The 21221-nt window shown below is 43.3% G+C and overlaps 1 protein-coding gene across 2 annotated transcripts in view; it reads right to left on the reverse strand.

Moving 5' to 3' along the window:
• Positions 1–21221, reverse strand: part of CAPS2 (calcyphosine 2) — a 780299-nt gene that overhangs the window by 583604 nt on the left and 175474 nt on the right. For both annotated transcript variants that reach the window (XM_086918127.1, XM_086918122.1), the window contains exon 5: positions 17746–17865. In XM_086918127.1, the coding sequence (XP_086774253.1) occupies positions 17746–17865 (120 nt within the window). The remainder of the gene's footprint in view (positions 1–17745; positions 17866–21221) is intronic.

The following is a 21221-nucleotide window of genomic DNA, read 5'->3' on the forward strand; positions in this document are numbered from 1 at the left end:
TTTAAGCAGTACAGTGGGTTTGAGAACATTGGAGACAAGAATATGGGTCATTATGTGTATCGACTTGAATATGGTTTGAAACCTGAGATTAGTCAAATGATTCAGCAACATATGCTTTGCTGGCAAAGCAAAAACATTGAAGAAATTTTGAAATATGCCAATTATAGTGGCGATAATATTGAGGCTAGACATAAGAAGTTAAAAGAGAAAATGATGTAAGCACAAGTGAAATTGGCAATACAGCAGGAAAACAAGTTAAATGGTCAAATGGAAGGTCAGGGAAAGGAACAGAATAAGAGTGATAGTGTGGCAAGTGGTGGTAAACAGAAAGGACGAATGAGTAGAGAAGATGCAAAGAAAAAGTTTCCTTTTCATGGATGCGGAAAGCTTGGACATTGGAAAAACAAGTGTAAAAATATTCAGAATAATAATGGCCCAACTCAGAATTTAAATCTACAGAGGCAGAATAAGGTGTTTGTGAGTGAATTGCAGCAGGTAGTTAATCAGAAGTGTCAGTTGCCACCTGCCCCTAAGCAAAATGTTGTGAATCAGACACAGTACAGTGCGGACGCCGGATTTCAAGGAAGTGGTAAGAAAAATTCTGTGTTTTCACAATATTTTTGGCTGAACAATAAAACAGAAAATAATTTCATGGAATGAGGGTGCCTGAGGGGGGAGGAAGATGAATGCTTACTTGGCGCATCCTTGCCTGTAGAACAGTCAGGTCTATTTATTGACGGAAAAGTGGAAGGCAATGATATCACTTTTCTTTTGGATACTGGTGCTACCCGTTCTACTGTGAAAACAGCAGACATCCCAAACCTACCCCTCTCGGGTGAAGCAATCCAAGGAGTTTCCAACCAGCAGATTAGAACCCCACTTACAAAACCTATGAAGGTCAAAATAGGAACATTCAAAGATATGCATAAATTCATAGTTTGTGATTCTAGTTCTGTGAATTTATTAGGTAGAGACCTTCTGTGCAAAATGAATTGCACAATATACTGCACACCAGATGGTGTTGCTATCCAGACCCCAGATGGAGACATGATGTACAAAATAATGTTAGCTAAACAAGGCACCGAAGTTGATGAGATATATACTCTAATGACAAAGAACGATTTGCCAGAAGAATTAAAAACAGTGAATCCAGAAGTGTGGGACTTTACTGGAAGGAAATGTCTAATGGCAGGTGTAGACCCAGTGAAGGTAACAGTAAAAGAAGGTGTAATTTACCCTAACACCCGACAATACAAAATGAGACCAGAAGTTAAAGCAGGAGTGGCTACTGAAATTGACCGGATGGTTAAACAAGGCATTCTAAAAGAAATAATGAGCAGCCCTTGTAATTCGCCTAGACTTAAAAAGCCTAGCGGAAAATATTGGATGGTTCAAGATATAAGAAAGATTAATAAACTTTTAGTACCATGTTGTCCTGTAGTACCAAATCCAGCAGTAATTCTATATCAGATACCTTGGAACACTGGATGGTTTACTGTAATTGATTTATGTCAGGCCTTTTTCTCAATTTCTTTACACTCTGACAGCCAGTATCTCTTTTCGTTTACATTTGAAGATCATGTTTATGTATGGAATCAAGTCCCTCATGGGGTAACTGAAAGTCCTTCAATTTTCAATCAGATTTTGAAAAAGTGTTTAGAGAAGCTAGTTAAGCACCAAAATTGTGCCCTAGTACAATATATTGATGATCTGCTCATAGCTTCAAAATGTATAGATGACTGTGTACTGATTCAATTGCATTATTAAATCATTTGGCTGATGGAGGACACAAAGTATAACCAGAAAAATTGCATTTTTGCCAAACAGGAGTAAAATATTTAGGTCAGCACATAGAGAGAGGTGTGAGAAAAGTGACCACTGAGAGAATAAGAATAATCAAGCAAATGCAGTTGTCCCAAACTCAGAGAGAGATCAGAATGTTTCTTGGAGTTGTGGGACACTGCAGACAGTGGATTGTGGGTGTTTCCTTATTGGCGAAGCCATTAATTCAGATGACACGAAAAATAGTAAAAGATCCAATAGTTTGGGACGATGAAAGTGTAGAAGCATTTGTGAAATAATGAAACTGTTTATGTGAAGCCCCAGGCTTAGGTATGCATGACTATATGAAAGAATTTGCTATATTTTGCTGTGAAAGAGAATGTTGTGCACTCTCAGTCTTAACACAAAAACTTGGACTGAGCCGACGTCCAGTGTCATATCTTTTTGCTACTTTGGATCCAGTGGCTTCAGCATTACCTGGCTGCTACTTGTATGAGCATAGAACAAAGTGAGTCAACTGTAATGGGACACTGAGTGAAGGTGTATGTTCCACATTCAGTGGAAATTCTATTAACAAGAACTAGAACACAGCATCTTACCCCATGTCGGATGACTAAGTATGAGAGAATAATTCTGGGAGCAGAAAATGTGAATGTAATTTCGTGTACCATGGTAAACTCAGCTACACTATTGCCAGACTCAAGATGTGAAGTAAGAGATGAGGTAGAACATGATTGCTTAGATGTGACAGAGATGTGCACAAAGCCCCGACCTGACATACAGGAAGAGCCTCTGAAGGAGCCTGACCATGAACTATTTGTTGATGGCTCCTGAGGAAGGTGGATTGAGTGCAGATAATAATAATCCACATTTGTAAAGCGCGACAATCACCCGTAAGGGTCTCTAGGCGCTGGGGGCCGTCAGGAAGATTAAGCAAGCTATTGCCCAGAGTCAAATGGTGCTGGGCAAACCTGCCGCCGGAGCTGGGGATCGAACCGTGATCCCCAGATTCCAGCGGCAGTCGCCCTGGCCGCGGTGCCACACCTCTCCCTTATGCCGTATGCAAATTAACTGGAGTTGTTGAAGCATCATGTTTACCTGGAGTCAATTCTGCACAAGTAGTGGAATCGATTGCTTTAATATAAGCATGCAAAATTGGAAAGTGACCATACTTACTGATAGCCAGTATGGTTACGGGGTTGTGCATAGCTTTGGCCAACTTTGGATGCAGAGGGGATTTATTACTTCATCAGGATCCCCTATAAGGAATGGGAAATTTGTAAAAGAACTGTTGGAAGCAATACAATTGCCAAAAAAACTAGCAGTGGTGAAATGTGCTGCTCACAAGTCAGGAAATGACTATGTGACAGCTGGTAATACATCTGCTTACCAGGTTGCTCAACATTGCGCTAAGAATAGCATGTATATAAACAGAAGAATGGAAACAAGTTGAATCAGATGCCAACGTATGTCATTTTCAGTTATGGAAACATGGGAAGAGGTGAGACAGTTGCAGGATTAAGTGGAAGAAAGTGAAAAGGAGAAATGGATAAAGCAATGTTGGGAAAAGAGGGCAGAAGATGAAACGTGGGTATACCATGATGGCAAACCAATAATGCTAGATTGTTTGCTCTCACAAATTGCGAGAATGTACCATGGAGAGACACATGTAGGCAGGGATGCAATGATACAGCTATTCAGACAAAATTGGTACAATCCAAGGTTTAAGGTAGTCGCAGAGAGCCTTTGTCAGATATGTTTGATTTGTCAGCATATAAATCCAGGTAGATAAACCGTGGTCAGTTAGGCAAAAATTGGAAAAGCAGGACCTTTCATAAGGTTACAGCTAGACTTTATAACATTGCCACCATGTAGGGGAATGAGAAACGTCCTTGTGATAGTATGTTTGTTATCAAAGTGGGTGGAAGCATACCCTAGCAGGAAAATGACAGTAAGACAATTGACAATTTGTTGTTGAGGGAACTAACTCCACGTTTTGGTTTTCCAATAACTTTGGAATCAGTTTGAGGACCTCATTTTAATAATGAAATAATTCAAAAAATCTGTGAAGCATTCAACATGGAAAAGAAACTGCACTGTGCATACCGCCCAGAGGCTTGTGGGGTGGTAGAACAATTGAATGGATCAAATCAAGACTGGCCAAGGTGTGTGCATCCACCTCGATGAGTTTGCCAGATGCATTGCCTCTTGTACTGATGGGGCTCAGAAGTATTACTGACAGGAACACATAACTGAGTCCCCATGAGATTATCATGGGAAGAGCAATGAGACAAGCATATATACCAGGACATAAATTGCTGAATAAATCTGATGATTTGGTATTATTGCAAAAGATTGGCTGTCCTAGTGCGTTCTGTCTCTAATCAGGTTGGAGAAGACGCAGTGACCAGGCAGCCGGATCAAGCACATGATTTGAATCCAGGAGATTGGGTGATAATAAAGAATGACACCCGAGAGTTGTGCCTAGCACCAAGGTGGGAGGAACCAAGGCAAGTCACATTAGTCACCACCAAAACAGTGAAGTGTGCAGGTATACCGAACTGAATTCCTGCCAGTCATACCAAAAGGGTGCCAGGCCTTGATGAAGAAGCACCAAAACTAACTCAAACAATTGGGGCAGCTGAAGGTTGTACAGTTGAAGCCTGCACAAGATTCAAGGGTGATGAACACAATGTATATCCTGAGCTAACATAAATAAAGAAGTGTAAATAAACAGTTGACAAGTCTTTTTTATTTTTGTTTTTTTGCAGTGATCCTTCTTAAAAAACTCTAGCCGTTGCCAACAAGTGTTTCGTCTTTGGTGGTATTGGACCACAGACTTCTTCAGGGCTAAGATACATTTCAGATCTTTTTCTTGTAACCCAAGCAATGACGTGCTTGACAGTATAATCTCAATAACTCAAAAGTATGTGTTTGCCGGCTCCGTGACACCGCAATTTTAAATCAGAATCCAAACTCCAAGTGTGAGGAGCGATCATATGTTCTTCTAACAGACGGAGTATCGTCTCATGCGAGAATGGAGAACTGGCGTCTAGATTCAAGGGAAACTGACAGAGAGCAATCAAGCACAAGTCAGGAGGAATGGATACCAGTGTTTGACATACCGGCAGTGTTTATCGAAACAAGGAGCAGAACCAGATTAGAGGAGCAGGAGATTAGAGAGGACCAATTAGGCATAGAAGAACACGCTCAGGAAAAAGAGGACCAAGAAAATAGCGACCCTGAGCAGGACCAGTAGAATAAACTCAGGTACACCAATCAGCGAAAAACCAGTGCAGGGACAATCCGGTATAGAAGAACACGTTTAGGCGACAGAAGATCAAATTGCAATAAGACCTGCACAGCACCAGTCAGGAAAAGAAGTAGTTCGGGAAGAAGAAAAACAGATTAAGAAAGTACCCGAACCGGAACAGTTAGAAAAAGGAAAACAAGTTCAGGCAGAAAAGGCCATACAAAAAAGTCCTGAACAAGGAAAGGTAGAGAAGAACTCAGAAATCAAAGAAACCCAGGTTGTACCACAACATAACAAGAATAAGAGAGCTCGTGAAAGAGACGAAGAAGGTGAAAGTGCAGTACAATTTAAACGGGTCAGAAAAGGTGATAATTGGCCTGGGGGAGTCAAAAGGTTGAACTATCGCCTGAGAAAGACAAATGAAGATCCAGAATAAGTAAATGAGGTTACCAGCCAGACTCAAACTGAGCAGTCAGTTACTAGAAATTTCCGAACAAGTCCAAGATTAAACATCTTGAATAGCAAATTCAAAGGACCCAAATGGACTTATGTGATTCTTGAAGAATTCGAGAACCTAGATTTAAATGAAGAAGCTGATGAAGAAATAAATGCTGAACAGATTAACGAAAAGGAAGTGAGGCCTCCTTGAAGTACTTAAAGATTTTAATCCGAAACTAAGAAAAAAAGAGAAACCTTCTTGAGTCCAAATGGCTGAGAACAGAGTTGCAGAAAGACCAAAACAAAGTTGTATAGAGAAATGTTGTAGAGCTTGCATGTGTAGTATATTATTAGTGATTTTAGTATGGCTATTCTTAACAATAGCAATTCATTATCTTATGATAACGGATAAGAAGAATGACGCAAATACTAATGAAAAGAGTGCTAACCAGAAGGGAGCTGGAGTAGAATTAGAAGCATTAGATGAGGCCGATTTACATCACACCATAACAGATAATGACACTTCATTAAATGTATTTACAAAGGTATTGTTTTAGTATATAGACACAATGGAGATTAGTGATTGTTATGTTTGTAAGAAATTACCTACTTCAGTAGCTGAGGGAGTTACGTACCATCATTTACCTTTGACATTTGGTCTTTCATGTACTATATTGTCAAGTTTATTTTATAGAACAGGAAAACTGCAATAATATCATTCTAATATAGATGTAGTATTTACAGAAATTCCTATTCGAAAACATATGAATCCAGTAAACAGTAGTTTCGATGCACAGTTTATGGGTGAATTTTTCTTAACTATGAAGTCATTAGATATAGAAAAGGCACATAAAAACAATATAACATGCTCATTACGTGAAGCAGAGAAAGTGTTCTTAAATTTAGTTGAAGAAAGGAGACAACATTTTCAAAGAAGAGCTGCTGAACAGAAACACCATATTCCCCCATAGGCTGAGAAAGAGGGAACTTCTGCAGCTGGCAAGGCTGATACTGCGATGTCCCTAGACTTTGTGAAGACAGGAAAAACATGTCTCCATAGATTAAAGACAGATTATAAGAATTAATTCATTGGTTTCAGTGAATGTGAACATACCTTCCTAATTTTGAGAGGTTGGGGACTAAAAGGGGGAACTGATCCAGTATTTCCTGGAGTCTACTAAGTGTATGGGAATAAAGCTTATTATAAGCTGCCTGCACGGTGGTACGGGAGCTGTTATTTCGGAAAATCTATTGTGTAAAGAGAATCACTGGAAGCAATGAAAACACTAATGAACTAACACTGAGAAAGAGAGCTAGTTTTTCAGAAATAATAGGTGATGTATTTAGTGCATTGAAACCTTCAGTGGGAGTGGTTCTAAATTCCCATAGAATCTGTCAGTTGTCAACAGTGGTTGACCGTCTTTCGACTGATACTGCTGGAGGTTTCTTGATGATTAATACAGAAATGGTTGCAATTAGATCTATGGTCTTGCAGAATCGACTTACGCTTGACATATTATTAGAAAATGAGGGGGGAGTCTGTAAAATATTGAGAGTGCAACATAGTTGCACTTATATACCAGATAAAAGTACAGAAATTAAAGGATCTATAAAGAATATTACAAAAATACATAAAGAATTAAAACCACTGCAGGTTGAAAGTGTATGGGAAAGACTAACAAAAAGCATGTCCAAAGTAGGGACTTGGTTTACTAATATAGGGAAAAGTTTCCTTGGACAAGTTGTATTTCCCTTAGTAGGAATAGCAATAATAGTTTTGTCAAAAACAATATGGTGTAAGTGTTGCACTAAAGTTGAAAAGAAGGAGATATGAAATAAATGCAAAGGGAGCCAAGAGAAAGTATGATGAGATACAATTAGAAGAATTTCCTAGAAAGCGTGACAGAAAGTTTCAATTCTATTAAGGACTCAGAGGCGAGGATTATGCTTTTTCTTTCTTTACTTTTGATACAGCAGCCATTTTAAAGTCATAAAAACAAACAAAACATTCCCATGAACCATCGGGAATAACAAAAACAATAGAGTGTCCATGACCGGAATGTCCTCAGTCTTCTGCACCAATCAAAGGGCCCAGAGGTGAGTATAATCATCTTTCACTCCCCAATCTTCCTCTTTCGTCGCTGAAGGCCAGCCAGTCCAGAGACTTCACAAATCCTGTTTACCCGAATCGCCTGAAACGTAAGACAAAATGTAAGCGACAACCGTGGCTAAGGTTTAGCCTGCAAAGAAGACAGCAGAGCGGAGCTTACACCAACATCAATTGATACCAAAATCATTGAGAAATGCTAGCAACATTAGAGGAAATCATAACATCAAAATTCGTTACTTCCCCTAATACGTGGGCGGGAAGAAAGCAAAGAGACCTTGTACCCTGGGTGGATTAATCCTCGCCTCAGAGTCCTTAAAAGAATTGAAACTTTCCGTCACGTTAGCTAGGAAATTTTTCATTTTATGTCAGGACCGGAGGCGAGGATTATGCTTGTTCAAGCTTGCTCATGACCAAGTGAGCCATGTCAATAACCGGTTTAAAATAAAACAGCTTAAAGGTAGAGTCTAGGGAACAATCTACTGCATTCAGAATGTCTTCCAGATGAGCTCACAGGGTAAATGCCTTGGAGGCCATCGCTCCTCTGGCCGAGTGAGCGCCGAAGGCTTGAAGACTAATGCCTGCCTCCTAGATGACCCATCTTCTCCAGTGGGCAATGGTGGGTGAAGAAACCGCTTTATGAGGCTTCTTAAGTGCAATGAGCAATTGCCTCTCTCCTGGAGGACGAAACGCCTCGGACATTTCTTCGTAAGCTTTGCGGCACGCCACTACACATAACTTTGGGGAATCCGGGAACGCCGGATAATATATGGAACGGGTCCCACACTTTGTACGTCTGAGAATCGTGAAAGTGACTCCTGTGGGAGAGAAAATCCTACCGGTAATATCAAGGGCTCTGACGTCCGAAACCAGTCTGCTTGAGATAAGGCAGAGAAGCATTGCCAATTTCGCCGATAATTCTTTCCTGGAGAGGAATCTATTCAGCTCCAAGACAGAAACAGGTTTAAAACCAGGTTAACAGGTTAACATCCCAGAGATGGCAATAACGAGGTTCAGGAGGTAGGGAGAGACGGATGCCTTGCAGGAGACGACAAACCCAGGGATGCTCACTCACCGGGGATCCGTCGACCATGGTGTGACCCACCGAATTGGCTGAACAGAAGGCATTGGTTTTCCTATAAGCCAAGCTCTATTCCGTCAGGGAGGCTAAGAAATTCAGAATAAAGGTCACATCTGCTGCCACGTGGGATCAAGATCCTGTCGCACACACCAACACCACCTTCTCCAGGTAGACCGGTACCACTTGACGGTACTGTCGGCTCAAGCCTTGGACATGAGCTCTTCAGCTTTTGCTGAAAGGCCTAGGACCGCCTAGCGTCCCCTGTAATCCTCTAAGCCATGAGAGCGAGAGAGCCCTGCTCTATCAATGGATGAGGGACTCCGTCCGGATTGAGGAGATGAGTCAGAAACTGGGGGAGTGGGATTGAAAAATCCCAAGAAAGTTCCAGAAGAACTGGAAACCACACTTGAGACCGCCATATCAGCGAGATGAGAACCATGTCCGCATTCTGATGCCGCACTTGGGCTGACACCCTCGTGATCATGGCAAGCGGGGGAAAGGCATAGCCCAGTTCGGACTGCCAATCCTGGAGAAATGCATCCGTCCGCGCTGCCAGGGGATCCGGTCTCCAACTGAAGAACCGGGGCAGCTGGTGATCCAGGCGAGATGCAAAGAGGTCCACTGAAAACAGACCCCAAAGAGATTGAAGATCTGCAAAAACCCCTGGATGCAGTTTCCAAAGACTGCCGTTGTAGAGGTGACGAGACTGAAAGTCCGCTACCTGATTGTCCCGGCACAGAAGATATTCCGCCGTCACGGACACATGGTGGTCCAGACAATACTTCCCAAAATTCGCTGCCATGTCCGAGAGAGCCCTTGAGCGCGTGCCCCCAAGGCGGTTGATATACCAGACGGCCAAAATGTTGTCCATCTTGAGCAGGACACACGATCGTACCGAGTCTTGGTCCAGCACTGGATCGCAAACGACACCGCCAATAACTCTAGACAATTGATATGCAACTGTTGTTCCGTAGGAGACCACACACCGCCTGTTGTGAACTCGCCACACCGTGCGCCCTAGCCTGCCCTGCTGGCGTCTGATTCGATAACAATATCTGGCGCGGAACCAAAAATCGCCCGACCATTCCAGGCTTTCATTTTGGAAAGCCACCATTGAATCTCCTCCCTGGCTTCTGGGGAGAGGGACACCTTCCGAGAATAAGAAAGGCCTTTGCGAGGTGTCGGGCTTTGAGGCGCTGTAAGGTCCTGTAATGGAGTGGGCCTGGAAATATAGCCTGTATGGATGCAGACAGAAGACCCACTATGCGGGCAATCACCCGTAGGGAGAGCTGATGTTGGGTAAGAGCTCTCCCCAGCTCGTGATGGATTTTCGTCAATTTCCAGGCCGGAAGGCTGAGTGTAGCCGCGACAGAATCGATGGAGGATCCCAGGATGATTATGTTCTGAGATGGCACGAGCACGGATTTTGCCACGTTGATCACTAAGCCCCGGCTTTGGAGGAGGTTGACCGCTGTGCAAAGCTGTTGAGTCAGGGCTGTGGGACATTGCGCCATGAGTAAAATGTCATCTAAATAAATGATGAGACGCATCCCGGACGCACGCTGACGTTCGATCACCGGATGCAGAACTTTGGTGAAACACCAAGGAGCGGAGGAAACACCGAAAGGATGTGTGGTGAATTCGTACCTTTTACCTTGCCAGAGAAACTGCAGAAACCTCCGATGCGGTGGAAAAATTGGGATTGTCAGGTATGCGTCTTTTAAATATAGACGCGCCATCCAGTTGTTTGGCCTGAAAAGATCGCGAAGAAGATGGATTCCCTCCATCTTGAAGTGGCGGTAAACCAGCCACTCATTGAACTCGTGCAAATTTAAGACGGGTCGCTGGCCCCGTCCACCTTGTCGACCACAAACAGATTGCTGATGAAACCTTGAGCATGAGACGTCGTCTGCACCACTGCTCCCTTGTGCAAAAGAGACTGGACCTTCCTGTCAACCAAAGCGTCGTCTACTTCCGAGAACACCAGCGGGCACGCCGGGGCCGGTTGGACAGGCTCCCCGTTAAACTCTATATGAAAACTCCGTACAGTTTGAAGCACCCAAGCATCGCCCGTGACATAAGTCCAGGCCTGGAAAAAATGAGCCAGACAGCCCCCCACTCTTAGTTGGGAAGAAGGTAGAACGCTCACCTGAAGAACTAGAGATGCCGCCGCCTTTACCACCATGGTTCTTTCCTCGTCGTCCCCTGGTCGGGTGGAAGTTGCCGAACCTGGCCTGGTCCTGATAGCCTGCTTGGTTGGAGCCTCCTCGTTGTTTGTTAGGACGGCCGGACGAGCGGCCCCTGCCTCGACTGGCCCCCCTGAAAACCCATGAGTGAAAAACTTTTTGAATAGAAGTCTGCGCCATGTCCAGGGATATGAATGTATTCACGAAGCGTCCGAGTTCCTTCATAAAGGGTTCGCCAAAAAAAAAACCCTGGGCAACAGGAACCGCTTCGGAATCCGCTAGATCCCCAATTTTGGGATCCACCTTTATCAAGAGGGATCTGTGGCGTTCGGTTGATATAGCGCAATTGGCATTCCCTAAGAATACCACTACGCGCTGGGCCCAAAAAAAGTGGGTTCTGGGGAGATCAAGGCTTCCGATGACTTGCCGTCCTCCGCCAGATCAAGGATTTTCATTATGGGCCCCAGAATGTCAAGAAGCTTGTCCTGACAAGCCCGCCAAGACCTATTGGTCCCCTTTTTGGGGTCCTTTACAAATATCTGTAGAAAGTCGCCATGCGAGGGTCTATTTCAGGAGTTGCCGCCACCTTCCCTTCTAAGGAGGGCGAGGACATTCCGCACTAATACAGTTGCGCACTAAGGCCTCTAACCGACGGCGGATGTGGCTGGCGACGTAGTGGGAGACCTTATCACAGGGTGCCCAATCCGAGGACCTCGGGTGTAAGATATCATCGGGGTCCAACATATCCACGCAGAGATTTTGCTCACCTGCGTTAGGAACAGGGGTGGAAGTTTCTGGGTGCGAAGGACGCCAGGGACGTGAAGGACCAGCTTCCTCATCATCCCCTTGAGCAGGGTCATCAGACTTGGCGGGCGCAGGGGGAGAGGGCTTGCTAGCCAAGAAATCTCGCTTAAGGCGGGCGAAAGCATCAGTGTCAACCCCCGTGTCCTTAGCGCGGTTGGCCGGAGGAGGTTGAGGGTCAGCGGAAGCATCGCTAGTAGGAGTAGAGGCCGGAGTGGCCTGAGCTGCCTTAGCCAAATTATCACAGGCTGGCTCGATTTTGCGGGAGAGGCGCTCTTCTAAGGGGAAACGACACAAGATGATGGACGGAATGTTGCACAATGGCAAATGGCAAAACATTCACCCCCAGTCACAGATCTGGGTTTAATCCATTGTTATTTTGCTCACCAAGCCACCCCAGAACAGACCTGTCTATATGCAAATCAGTCTTGACCCTGTGCCTAATGGAAACAGTCCAGCCCGAACAGCCAATCCATGTCTTCCCTGGACCGGAATCAAGCATCCTAGGACTGGTTTCTGGCTATCAGCCGTCTTCAGCCAGGATAGCTTGACTCCAGTGGCGTAGTGAGCAAGGGACCAAAGAGACTTGCTCGGACGCCACCCTCTCAAGTAACCTTAAACCCCGTATTAACTTTGTATTGTGAAAATTAATATGCACAACATTACATTTACAAGTAAGAGAAGCTTGCCTCTGTGTCTTACTAACCAATAACTCGAGTGTGATTCAAAAATGGCTGCTAACTGTAAATCTTTAGTAAGCATGCGTCATGGATGGGAACCTGTGAACTTTTATAATTTGTGATGCGGGTGGGAAAAAAGACTTATTAATAAAGTTTGAATAAAGAATTAAGGGGATGGGTTTATAAACAAAGGGCTAACTGAAAAGAATGATATATAAGCATGGTGTGATGACCACCTCCCCTTACCTATCCAATTAGAATTAGGAGTTTCATGATATTGAAACATTTTGGGAGGTACATGAATATTGTAGGGTATAATTGAGGTAGTTCTTAGTTAGTTAGATAGCATTGAGAAGCACAGAGTCTGAGGCCGGGATGCTGTCGGAGTGACAAGAGATGCTGAAGAAGAATCGAATTGCAGAACCATATATCTTAAGCTAATAAATTTAGAAGAAGATCGCGGAAGAATCTCGAGGAGGAAAAGAGTGTCAAGAGAAGGGTACTACGCAAGCATCTGTGATAGAGAGGTCATCTGTCTTGTCCTGATTCCGGTCCTGAAGCCTTTGGTCGCCAGATCTTTCCTGGGGGACCCTTCCCAGCCCCTTGGCCAGGGGGTTGGTTTTCACACTATACTTGGTCATTATAAATATGTGACTGTTTATGTGCCTATGTCCTTTTCTCTCTATCCCCTCATTTCATGCATCATCATTGCATAGTAAAATTTAATGTATTTTATAATTGATTTATTGATTCATCCTTTCTTGAATAGACGGAGACTATTCTGTACTTTGTAAGTGATTCACATAAAATGAATTTCTTAGATAAAGATTTAAAACTCTTACCGACTCTGTGATCATTTAAAAGTTACCAGTAAGGTGATTTATGTCATTTCACCATCAACTGGTTCAACTGATAGTCCATCGACCAGAGGAAAGAACTTTTTGATGATTGAAAGAATACTTAGGAGCCAGAAATAACTAATCTTGATATGGTAAGAAATGCATAAATCATGACCCCCGCAGTTATTACCAGGTGGTTGTGAATTGTGTGTATGGCCCAGGTGAGTATATAGTGCTGGATTATCTGTTACTGGTAAGCCGCTGGATCATAACAGTCTTTCACTTATGCGAGGCTTACCTCTCCCATAGGATAACCTTGTATTAACTTGATACATTTAATAAGTGTTAGACCTAGCAACTCTTGGCGTGGTTTCCCCTGTCTTTTTGCATCTGACCTCCGGGTTTTAACTGTGCTGCATTTCAATGTTGCTGATGTTAGGACTCTGGGCATTGCACAACTGCTGTCCAATGCTAAAGTGCAAGCTCTCTCTGTCTAAAATGTAATGATATTTAGTTGCTCCATGATTGGTCTATTTAATTTACTAGTAAGACAGTAGTACAGAGCACTATGTGTGCACAGAGCCAGTAAATCAAATGCTACTAGTGGGCCTACACCACTGATTGTGCCACCCACATGAGTAACCCTGCAAACATGCCCCAGATCTGCCACCACAGTGTCTGTGTTTGCAGTTTTAAACTGCCATTTCGGTATGGAAACCTTCCCTTTTATTACATGTAAAGCACCGCTAAGGTGGGCCCAGAGTAACCCCGTGGGTAGGGTACAGTGTATTTAAAAGGTATGACCTTTAATGTTGTGTTGTACATGTCCTGGTAGTAAAATACTGCTACTTTCGTTTTTCACTAAAGTAAGGCCTATATCTCCCTTAGGTTAGCAATGGAGCAGACTTGTAACATCTTACAAGTGTATCTGCTAATCAAACATTGGAGTTTGGCGTCTCTGGACTAACAATTCAAAACATATCTTTTAGTTAAGTTGGTTTTTAAATTGCAGTTCTGAAAATGCCACTTGTAGAAAGTTAAGGGAAAAAGGAGTTAGGCCCAGGGGATGAGGTGCAGGCAGGGGCGTACTATTATGTTCAAAAAAGGGGAATGAGCTGTACCTCACATTCTTTTTAAGCATTACTAATTTTGCTTTGTGGCCAAACACATTATTTTTTGTTGGTATCGGTATTTTATTTATACTTTTTTCTTTTACAAATTATTTGTATTCTTCTTCATTAGTTATTTCAGCATGAAAAAGACAAGTGTCTAGTCATATCTATATTCTGCACATAACTGTTTTACAAAACACTTTGAATACACATCAATGATAAAACATACTACACAAAATACACCACAATCAACATTTATATGAAAAAGGACGGAAAAGACATCCAGTACATAGATACTCTCACACCAAAGTTGGTGGACACACTGAATTAATGATCCTACACTTCCTTCTAATGTCTATATCAGGTATCAGTAGTTACACAGGGGGAAAAAAATGTCTTTGGTTTTTCTGGAAGGGGGATTAATCCCTCAATTCACAAGCTGGAATTTAATTCATCATTCCTCTGTGTTTTTGTCATGTGCCGACGCGTTTCGAATCCTGGGCGTTGAATACCAGGATTCACGTCAGGGCTTTTGAATTTTCTGAGAAGTGGTGGTTATCTTCTCATCAAATTTGTAACAACCGCAGGAGGAGCTACCTCTTGTTTGAAGGGCTTTCTTTAGATCTTCTCTTTCTTTCCCTCGCTGATTTATGCGGCAGGGTACGTGTATACGTTCTTTGTGCAGGGCGTTTCTTAACAAGGCCGCTCATTCCATTGAGTTATTTATTGACGGTTGCCATTTTCTCTATTAGCTGAGTTCGCTGGCGCTCATCCTCCTTACCATTAGCGATATCTCGCTCATGTTTTCTCATTCGAAAATGTGGTTTAGCTGCATCTACTGTTGGTTACCTTCATGGATTCCGTGGCAAAAAATGTGCCACCCCCTGTAGTGTGTCTGGTGCCAGGGCAGGGAAAGGCAGGGTCTTGTGCACTACAAAGGTTTTTCGTCAAATTTTGCCTACTTCAAACTTTGAAATGGGTATAAGCACTGGACCTGTGACACTATATACTCAGAACACTTCTTGGTTGAAGACATTCTGCCAGCTGTAAGGAGGGACTGCCACTTTGCTGTTTGCTTTCCTGTGTTGGCCTGCTGCTTGTTGCTTCAGTCCGGGGAGTGAAAGGACTGGACTTTGTTTGCTACATTCTGCTTCCAAGGTTCTCCAAGGGCTTGAGTTGAACTTACCTCCAGTTCAGAAGTCCCAGAGCCATCAAAGACTTCACCTACAACCCCTGGGCCTATCTGCTGAGGAGTCCTGCTGCCAACTGGTACAAATTCCAGTACCTGGGCTCTTGGGAGTGAGCTTGGGATGATACTAAGAAGAAACCAAGGCATCAACACCGATCAAATTTGGAACCGGCAGCCGTCTACAAATCTGAAGCCATGCTGTTGATGCACCAGGGCTGCGGTCTTGTTCAATGTGCTAACTGCGACTTTCACCTTGGGCTATGATGATGACTCCGTAGCACTGCCACTACACAAGTCTTGAGCACCATACCACCGAAGTCTGTAGCACACCACTACGACTCCAATAGCTGTGGCCTAGTCCAACATTGATGCCGTGTAAACTGAAGACTCACAGCTTGACTCTCGACAACTCATCGACGCTACTTCACAGTAAGGAACTAACGCATTACCTCCCCTGCCTGGCAGTAAAGAACCAATGCATCACCACACCTGCAACAGTAAGGAACCAACTCTGCACAGGCCCTCGCGACGCCTCACCTCCTCTCTGTTTTCCAACGCTTTTGCTTTCAACAACGCCTCCAAGATACTATACAGGGGTCTGTCCGACTCTATATCCGTCTGTTGCTTCATAGTAGCCAGGAAACTATCAGAGTGCAAACTTAGAAGTGTATACAGAAAATACAAGACAACAAGAGCTTTCATCTAATCACCCAGAATCTGGAAGATTCCAGTATTCATTAGGACCACCCCAACGATGTTCCAATTCAGAAAATAGTTGAAGATTCACCTATTCAAAGACCACTACATCACAATGCATTAACCATTCATAGTTGAGCTTCCTCTCCTATTACTCACTGACTTTGACCATGTACAGTGCTAAGCTGCACTTTGGCCAAGTTTGTCCTATTTAAATAACATATACATACATACCTCACAAAAAGGGAAATGCATCAATGAAAGTGATGGAAACGATTTGCCAAGTACTTTTAGACTTTTTAGTCAAAGTGTACACATTTATTGCACACTACCGCAGATTACTGAACTCTTTTATACACATTTTACATTACTTGTTTTACACTATTTTTTTGCATGCCCAAAGATACTACACTAACAGTCAACACGTTTATAAATCAATTTGGAGAAAGAATGATCCCCGGCCATTAAAGATTTAAGGTATCATCTTTAAAATGTTACACTGTGGGACATCCCAATAATGCTGATGCAATCAGACACATGAAGGTAAATCACCAACTTCATGGCACAGCAACAAATTTACAGGAACACGTTTTGAATATTTCATTGTGTATAGGTCAGAAATGTTGGTAGGTTTGAAACAGTAGAGTGATGGCCTAGCCAGCAACTAGTACCGCTGTCACAATGGCATTCAAATGGCCAGACCACACTAAAACAAAGGAGTTCAGCACAATTTATTTATCCTGAATAATTAAGAACAACCAAATAGAAATATTACCCATAACAAACTGGGCTATTGAGGAGTACACAGACTCAAGAGAAAGATACTTCTAAATAATAATAACATTGTATATTTATCTAACAGTTGGCATAGATCATTCATCGGGTAAGGCCAGCTGTAAAACAGCATTCTTTTTTGGGCTTAAAATAGGTAAAACAAAGTAAAGGTAGAACGCTGAACGTTGAGGAGCAAAGCATGAGAGGGGTGCATCACTTGCAATACAAGTCTAGAATTCAACTACCAGCATGTGATTTTCCAAGAACAAGCAACTCTAGTCCCCCGTGGCACCTTTATGGCAAAGCAGAAAGTTTTAAACACTGGTCTGATGGACATCATATAAAGTGGACATGAAACTAAAGTGGAGCACATAAGTTATACAACGCCTGTCTCTCATCAAAACAAGACATGGTAGATGGTAACCCAGAGTGAAACCATCCTTTTGGCACGGATTGAATCTGCACAGAACAAATTAGGAATGAAAGAAAAAATGAAATGATAATTCATTTGGAGGGTTCTTAGTCCATTATTTCAGCCAGACGGAAGGTTAGAAAGCAACCTACAACTTAGAGAGGAATTCTTCAGAAATTTTTTACTTTGGACAAATGAATGCCATGAATGATGAATGTAAGTTGTGTGGATGAGTCTGCATCTACGAGTTCTCCCAATAGGTTTAGTAAAGGACGTATTCACTGTAATTCATAATTTACGTATTAAATTACCAAATGATATTAACGGCACAAATTAACAAGGACAATGAATGTGTGTAAGTACCTTCTAATGCAATTTATTCTGAAAAAACGAACCTGCTGACCCTGATAATGCTGTGCATATGGGGTTTGCATTGGTGATCCCCAGCTTATGGTTGAAGAAGAATCTGGAGGCCCCAAACGGGGATAATTTTGACACAGCGGAGAATAGAGATCCTGTTGAAATACATGAGAAAAAACAGAAAGTGATTATAAATGTTTGGTACATACGGGCAATAAAAAGATAAGGAGTTACGCCCACCTGCAGACGAGATTTCCAATATATGTAACCACAATTTACAATCTACCCCTAACACAAGGTATGACGACGAGGGAAAACTTAAATACCATATAGGCCTTGGGATACATTGCCCCATCAGTTGTTATCTTCAGAGATGCAAAATCATGTAAACTAAAGCTTTCTTTGTGCCTGGATCCGGGCAATGGATGTAGTGGTACCACGAAATAACAACAGTTCTTGGGAAATCAATTATTGCAGGTGAAAGTAAGTCCCAAATAACACCAATTACATGGCATTCCCTACTTTACCGGTCTCTCAGAGAACTACCCAACATCATGAAGGGACTGAGAATGAAGAGATTTTAAGGCCTGCCTAACACAACCAAGCATTTGACCTTATTTCACAATTCACAATGAAGCATGAACAAAAGGAATATGCAAAAAAAGCCATGTTGCAGTGTTGTATTTTTCCAACTGGGGTTTTCGTGGGGAGTAGCGATTGGTGTGATTGTCTAAGACTCTGCCACTTTGATCTCCTATGACGGTGGTTGCTCAGTAAAGGTTACATTGTATTCTAGATCACTACATTTAAACAGTTACATTTTAGGCTCCCTTATCTTCATGCCCTTCCATGAGTAAGACATTGCGAGTCTGAGATAATTGGAGCACTGTGTGACTTCTCTACATATTCACGAAGGCAAAGAATTTTTTTAAAGATCTTTTTATTGTAAACATAACAAGCAATAGGCAGATAAGCATCACGTTACATGCATCATAAAACAATGATACAAGAAGGAAAGCACTAGTCATACAGCATTCCAAAGAAATCACCGCACCACCCTACCGCCTTTCTGCTTCTTAGATAGTAGCCAGTGGAATGGAACATGTAGATGGCACTGACCCAGAGACAGTTCAAGAGAGGGGAGCAGAAAGAACAGATATATAGTTATTCCATTTCCCCCAGATTTTCGTCCATTTCTGAGGACCGCCACGGCATTCATATATCACTGTCTCAGCTAACATGCACCACTTCATCATGTCCTGCTTCCAATCCCTCAACCTCAGTGCCTGCGCCACCCCCGTTGTCGACCAATGTTGCGTTTCGGCACCGCCAGGCCCAGGGTCATCCGGGTTTGCTCCATATGGATTAGATCAGTTACCTCCCAGATATTTACACCATTTTGCGGAAACTGTGAGGGTACTCCCATACAGGTCGTTCATGCAAGCCACCACTCTTCCCAGTAGTGCTGTATCACTGGGCACCTCCAAATTATGTGTAAGAAAATACCCTGTTGTCCGCATTGTCTATGGCAGCTTGCATCAGTTGCCCTCCCCATTTTTACCATAGTGGTGCATGCAAAGTATTTTCAAATGAAGATGGTACTGATTGCAACCTCCCTCGGGGACGCTAGGGCTTCCGGCCATTCATCATCTTCCATGCCCTCCAAGTCTCGCTCCCATTGGTGCCTCAAGTGCAGGAGAGTATCTGGTGAATTATTAATATTTTTTTTTTGTATGTGAGGGAAGTCGCCTTGTGGGGCATGGGGTTGTCTCCCTTGGGTAATGCGGCCTGAACTGCATGTCACACCTGGAGGTAGAAAAAGATCTCAGTCGGAGCAAATTGGTAGTCTCACTGTAAGTCAACACTTGTGTCCGGAGAGCTCCCACCCTGGAGATGCCAATAAGATCCCATTTATCAAAGCCGGATTGTGTCCAAAGAGAGCCTAATAGTTCAGAGTCTCACAAAGGAGTGGCCTAAGTGATGTTTGTCTCTTCAACGAAGCATGCAGAGTGCTTTGAGCCAGATGGCCACTGTTACAGGCTGTGGGGCCCCTGAGGTTGGCGTGACATGGATTAGTATCGAGCGCCCTAAAGTGTCCCCCCAGCTGCATAATCCCGTCTATCCATTCGAATTTCATGTGCATCAGCGGTGGTGTGTGCCTAGTGATAAAAGGTGTTAAGTTGCACTGCCTAGTAGTTGTTTTGGATGTCAGGGAGAGCAGTTCCTCCATCTTACCCTTACCTTTTTAATTTATTGATTGCTATGCATACCGGAACCCCATCCCAAAGTGGTGTTCTTATTTTGCTCTCTATTGCTTTAAAATAAGTCGCAGGGACCAGGTAAGGTATGTTATGTACGGCATAGAGAAAGCGGGGTAGGGTCATCAATTTGAAAAGTATGGCTCTGCCCAGGAGTGACAGCGGCAGGGCTCTCCGGTGCTGGACATCCCTCTGTAGCTGTTTAAGCAGTGGCTTCAAATGTATTCATAGAATGGGTTTAGGTCAGTAATGACGTGAATTTCGAGGTATCAAAACTGGTCTGTAGCGATTTTAACCTCACACCCCTGGGGCAGTCACTGTGTCCATCAGCACAGAATGCAGATCAGGGATTTTGACCAGTTAATTCGTGTAGCCTGAATATCAACTGAACCGGGTAAGAATTGGAGTATTCTGTCAAGAGTTAAGGCAGGTCCTCGGTTTGGGCCCCTGGCTTTTCTGGAGTTTAAATCTCGTATAGCCCTTGTAATTTTGTCCTCAGTGAGGTCCGCTTCCAGAAGGTCTTGGACCTCACTAAAGAGGACTGGAAGCTGTATGTCAGCCAGGAGTTAGTGGGATTGCTCCTCTGTAGCGGTCTCAGCTGAGGAATAAATCTGTCTGTATTCTGCAGCAAAGCCCTCTGCTATTCCCTGTCTGTCTCTCTCCTGTTCACCCTTTTCAGTCTCAATTTCCAATACCCCGTGGTTGGTGCGCTCGCTCTCGCCTGTCCAGCCATGCAATGGGTTTCCCAGCTTTATATACTACTTCATAAAGGCAGTGCTGAGTAGCGCTATGTCTTGCGCTGGCGGCCTAGGATGCTACGCCACTCTAGCCAAACTCCTAGAAAAATGTGTCCAATATCAACTCTGTACCCACATCGAGAATTTCCATCTCCTGGACCAACAACAATCTGATTTTCGGAGTGGGCATAGCACCGGATCAGCACTCACTCACGTTATGGATGACATTTTAAAAATGCTTGACCAAAATGAATCCTGCCTCCTTTTCCTTCTGGACCGTTCCTCTGTGTTTGACACTGTTAATCACGACAAGCTCCTATCCATTTTGGAGCACAGGATGGTCCTCTCTGGTTCGGTGCTTCAATGGTTCTCGTCCTTCCTCCACCACAGATCCCAAAGAGGGAAGGCGAACCACACTCTCACCCAGCCATCACAAGTATCCATGGGGGTCCCCCAATGGTCCGCCTTATCTCCCATACTCTTCAACTTGTTCCTGGAACGGTTAGCTAATGCACT

The sequence above is a fragment of the Lissotriton vulgaris genome, chromosome 1_1 (genome assembly GCF_964263255.1).
Source record: "Lissotriton vulgaris chromosome 1_1, aLisVul1.2, whole genome shotgun sequence".
NCBI classification, from domain to species: Eukaryota; Metazoa; Chordata; class Amphibia; order Caudata; family Salamandridae; genus Lissotriton; species Lissotriton vulgaris.